The following is a 4,681-nucleotide window of genomic DNA, read 5'->3' as shown; positions in this document are numbered from 1 at the left end:
GAAAATAAAGTAATTTAAAGATAGAATCCCCATCTTTTTCCCAATATAAAAAGATAGGAAAACTTATAATAATAAAATAAGAATTTAATTAAATATTTAAAAGCAGAGTACTAAAAAATCTATAAAAGGATAAAGAATTAATGTACTTTCTTAATTATATATTGGGACTGTACGGTTTTGATTTTCTATGCTAGATTGTACGTGTTTGTTAATTAAGAGTAATAGTCAAACATAGCCAAATTTTCCAAAGTATGATCTAAAAGAGTCAAGTATAGTCTGGTGACAAAAATGAATGTTTACATTGACCAGTCTTCCGAGATATGTGACAAAGATTAATTTAATTATTGCACGAATGCAATGAATAATTTAATAATGATCGATGTTGAACATGCATCATGATTGATATTGTAATCATTAAGTAGGAAAGTGATATAACGTAAAAAAAAAAATTATTTTTAAAAAAAATTTCTATGAATATTTTTTTAAAAAAATTATGAGTAATTAAATAGATTTTAATTATTTTCATACAAAATGATTTATGAGGTTTGTAGTTTTTAAGAATACTAATTTTTAAATATGACAAAACTTTTTTCTTATTAAAGTTAGTTAATGATTCTTTGATGGGAAAATGGAGATGGTGTCTTCAACAAAAAGATAGTACATGGGCAAAATTCTTATCATTGTATACACGTGTGATCCATCATATTTTAATTCTCTCTCTATAACTTTTAAAGTTTATTGTGCGTGAACAAATTCTCATTAGGTTTAACTAATTTCAACCCTTTGAATTATAGTCAAAGTTATTATTAAATAATCAAATTAAAAGAAGATTTATATCCTCCGAAAACGAAACGAAATAGCGTCCAAAATTTTAAAATATTAATACTTTTCAATAAAATTATTATTAAATAATTATTTAATTTAATATTTTATAATTTAAATTAATTTTTTAAAGATTCAGAATATATCTCGGAACATGTTTTTGGAGGATGTAGAATTTTTCATTAAAAAATCTATGTACGAATTGGGTGTTTATTGAAATGTCAAAACAAGAGAAAATTTAGATATTTAGTTATATCTCTAGTAGTATTAATTTTCAAATTTCACTGCTTTCTAGATGATTTCTAATTTCTAATTTTTTTTTATCTCGGTTTAGTATAAAATATAAATAGATAAATTATTTACGAGATTTATTAACTAATTAATTAATAATATATAATAGATATATGATACATATACAATGATTGTGCAATGTCATTTTTATGTTTATTTTTCTATATCATATTTTTTTACATTTTAAATTTCTTTCTCTTAATTGTACAAATTGTTGTACAAGTATCATATATAATATATTAGAATTTGAATTCACAATTTAAGTATTTTTCATATATAACAAACATTTCCTTTAATTTTGAAATATACTTAAACTTTTTCTTTTTTGAAGAAAAGAAAGGCATAAAAAAAAAATCCATGTATATGTGCAATTTCAATGTATTTCAATAGATTTGTTCGTGCTTGCTACATAGGCTTCTTTAATTTAAAGGGAAAAAGAAAACAAGTATATATATAAACCCTAATTGAAAAAGATAAACAATGAGAAACAATTAAACGTTATAAGTAATTTACACCAAGAAAAAGACATGCAATGTGAAACATAGATGTTGAATATGTTAATGTAAGACTTTGAAGATACGCGTGGGATATATAAGACCATGGTCAGAGCTTCAACCTAATCATTGGAAAGTAGTTGTGAGTTCTCGAATAATTAGGGATCAAGGTATTTAATAAGTGATTTTTTAAGACTAAGAAGAATAAATTTATAATAATAAATAAAAGAGATGATCATTTCTCACAACTGCTTTTAATCTCGATATTTATTAGAGTATTTTGTCTTTAAAATAATTTTTTTTATTGAGTATAATCATACATTATTTCTATTATAAATGAACTTTTTTTTACTATTTACACAATTATTTATTTTATCCCACTAATATTGATAGTTACATGATTAAATTTTATTATTCTTACTAACTAGTCCTATGAGTTTTGTCATCATTTTCAGGGCAACCCTCAAAATAGCTCTGCATTCTTTCATAGAAGAATCTCAAAATTAATTATGTTTAAAGCAAACGATATATTGCAGTCAAAATAAAGAATAAGAAAAAACTGTCCCTTTCAAGTTTGAACACGTGATTTTGATTAATTTTATAATATTGTGATTAATTTTCTCCCTGACAACGCTCTTTGATTAGACGTGTGATTGTAGAATGAATGAGAAGTGAGAACCCAAATAAATATTTAATTTATGTGTCCATCCCCACTACGAATGTCATTAAAGAGTACGAATTACGATCTTATTAGTTTATTCTTTTCTTCTAGCTTAGTACAAATGATCAAGCAACGCCACAAAACCATTATCACGTTAATATTTTTTTATTTCTTAAATGTGTTGTTATTCCTTCAATTTTAATGTAAATTTACTTTTGTCATTCAAATTTAAAGATGTTATTTTTATTATTTTAATTTTAAAAATATTATTTTAGTCTCTCATATTATCTAATATATATAAAAATATAAATTGAGATAGTTAAATATTATTAATCGAATTTAATGTGATATTTTTATTATAAAAAATTAATAAATAGATTTTATGTAACAATATTTAATAAAATTTAATTATAAAGACTATAACAATTTTTTTTGAAATTATATGATTAAAAAGATTAATTTTAAATTTGAAAAGCTAAAAATAAATTTACTTTAAATTTAAATGACAAAATATATTTAAATATTTATTTTTATCTTTATACATTAAACAATATAATAACAATTTAAATATAAAACTTTTTATGTATTACCCTAACTCTACCAAGTCCTGTAATTATATTATCACACTAATATAGAAAATAGAATCAAAATAAAAGTTTATAAGTTTCAAGAATATGAGTAATTAAATTAATAACATGAAATTCCTCCATAAATTTGTTACATTTCTCTTTATTATCATTATCATGAAAAACAACACTATTCATATTCCTATCACAATATATCATCACATTTTGCAATACCATAACAATGGGGAAGAAAATAACACATTTTCGTGCATACATTCCTTGTTATTATTGCCATATAGAGCCTAAGGAAAACTGCCACACATTTGAGTGATTTAGCTCCAAATCCACCAAAGAGCCATCCTTACTACGCTTTGAGGCCACCGTAGACGAGGATGGACGCAAGGAAGAAATATCCAATGAACGTTTCTTCATTGTAACTTTAACCGGCTCAGCATGATCTGAGCCGATTAAATGAGGAAAATTCAACTTAACTTTCGAGCCGTGCATCTTAAACGCGGCTCGATCATAAGCTAAAGCAGCATCCTCAGAAGTTTCATAAGTACCAAGCCATATCCTTACACCATTCCTCTTAACATCTCTTATCTCTGCCGCAAACTTTCCCCACGGCCTCCGCCGCACGCCACGGTAGCTCCACCCTCTTCTAGGAGGCGCGTGAGTGCCACTCACGGTTGCAATGTCACTATTTTTACTCCCATTTTCCATTTTCACAGCTACATCAACTTTACTCACCCTATTCTCATTGGTGGGAGACCATCCGGTGGTGGCGGCCTCCCGCAATGCGCCGTAGATGACCATGTCATCGGTGTCGTCCTCCTTCAGCGGCAGTTCCGCCCAGTTCTCTGCCAAGAAAATGTCTTGAAAGCTCGAGCTCTGGCCGAACACCGCCGCCGAAGAAATCGATGTGAAAGCATCATGAAACGGCGGCGGTGTTTCGGAGAGCACAAAGCTATCAAGGGCATTCATGTTATTGTCCAAAGCATGAGGACTCATCGTTCTTTGGTTTTTCGGTACTTCGTTGGTTGTGTGGTTTGGTGTGAATCGTGAGTGTTGGGTTTATGTTGGTGTTTGCTTTATATAGGGAAAAAAAAGTTAGATATAGAAGATAGAGAAAAGCGCTAGTATAAGATTCAATTCAATCGTAGCATTGATTTATGGTGGTTCCCTGAACGTTCTTTATTTCCATGTGGAAGAAGGGTTTGTTTCACGTGATTAATATTCACAATTTTATTTCGAAATACAAAAAAAGTTGATGATTAGTTGGTGTTTGTCCCCACTATTCTTGTTTATTCTATCATTTAATTTCTATTAATATAACATTGGTCAGATTTGAAACTTGAAAGTGACGAACGTCATATCATATATATTAGTTTCCAATTAAAACAATGAATGTCCCCCAATGTCATGTACGTCCTACTATAAACTTGTTTTCTTGGGACCCACTACTCTTTAGTTAACATTTTCTAAATTATAGCTTAATTCTTTTATGATTATAATTTTTCTAAGAACTGAAATTACTCTGAGAATATTAAAGTTGAAACTTATAAGTAGCATGTGTATATTATTTAGTTTTCTCTTTTTTTGTTTTCGTAAATATATATTAAGAACATAAGAAAAACAGAATAATAAAAGGAAATACATTACTATAGTGACATACAAAAAAATTGTCACTATATCCACATTTTTTAATAATATACTAACATATATTATATTTATTACATAATAAAAATAATTTTTAGTTATAATTTTTGTGTTACTAATATTATTATATGACAATTTTCTTGTAGGATAAATTTAAAAGTATTAGTAGAAGTGTATGCAGTTTCAAG

General features: G+C 27.0%; 1 protein-coding gene across 1 annotated transcript; it reads right to left on the bottom strand.

The window, feature by feature from the left end:
* Positions 1-2,932: 2,932 nt before the first annotated feature.
* LOC109817902 (ethylene-responsive transcription factor 13) lies at positions 2,933-3,940 on the bottom strand. Its single transcript, XM_020383256.3, has one exon. It carries the CDS (start codon positions 3,843-3,845, stop codon positions 3,120-3,122), a length of 726 nt encoding a protein of 241 aa, XP_020238845.1. The 5' UTR covers positions 3,846-3,940; the 3' UTR covers positions 2,933-3,119.
* Positions 3,941-4,681: the final 741 nt, after the last annotated feature.

The sequence above is a fragment of the Cajanus cajan genome, chromosome 3, assembly GCF_000230855.2.
Source record: "Cajanus cajan strain Asha chromosome 3, NIPB_CcT2T_4, whole genome shotgun sequence".
NCBI lineage: Eukaryota > Viridiplantae > Streptophyta > Magnoliopsida > Fabales > Fabaceae > Cajanus > Cajanus cajan.
The sequence above is the reverse complement of the archived record's forward strand: the minus strand, read 5'-3'. Positions and strand labels throughout refer to the sequence as shown.

Excerpts from the sequence above, each read along its gene's own strand:
- LOC109817902 (XM_020383256.3), bottom strand. The coding sequence starts at position 3,845 with ATGAGTCCTCATGCTTTGGACAATAACATGAATGCCCTTGATAGCTTT.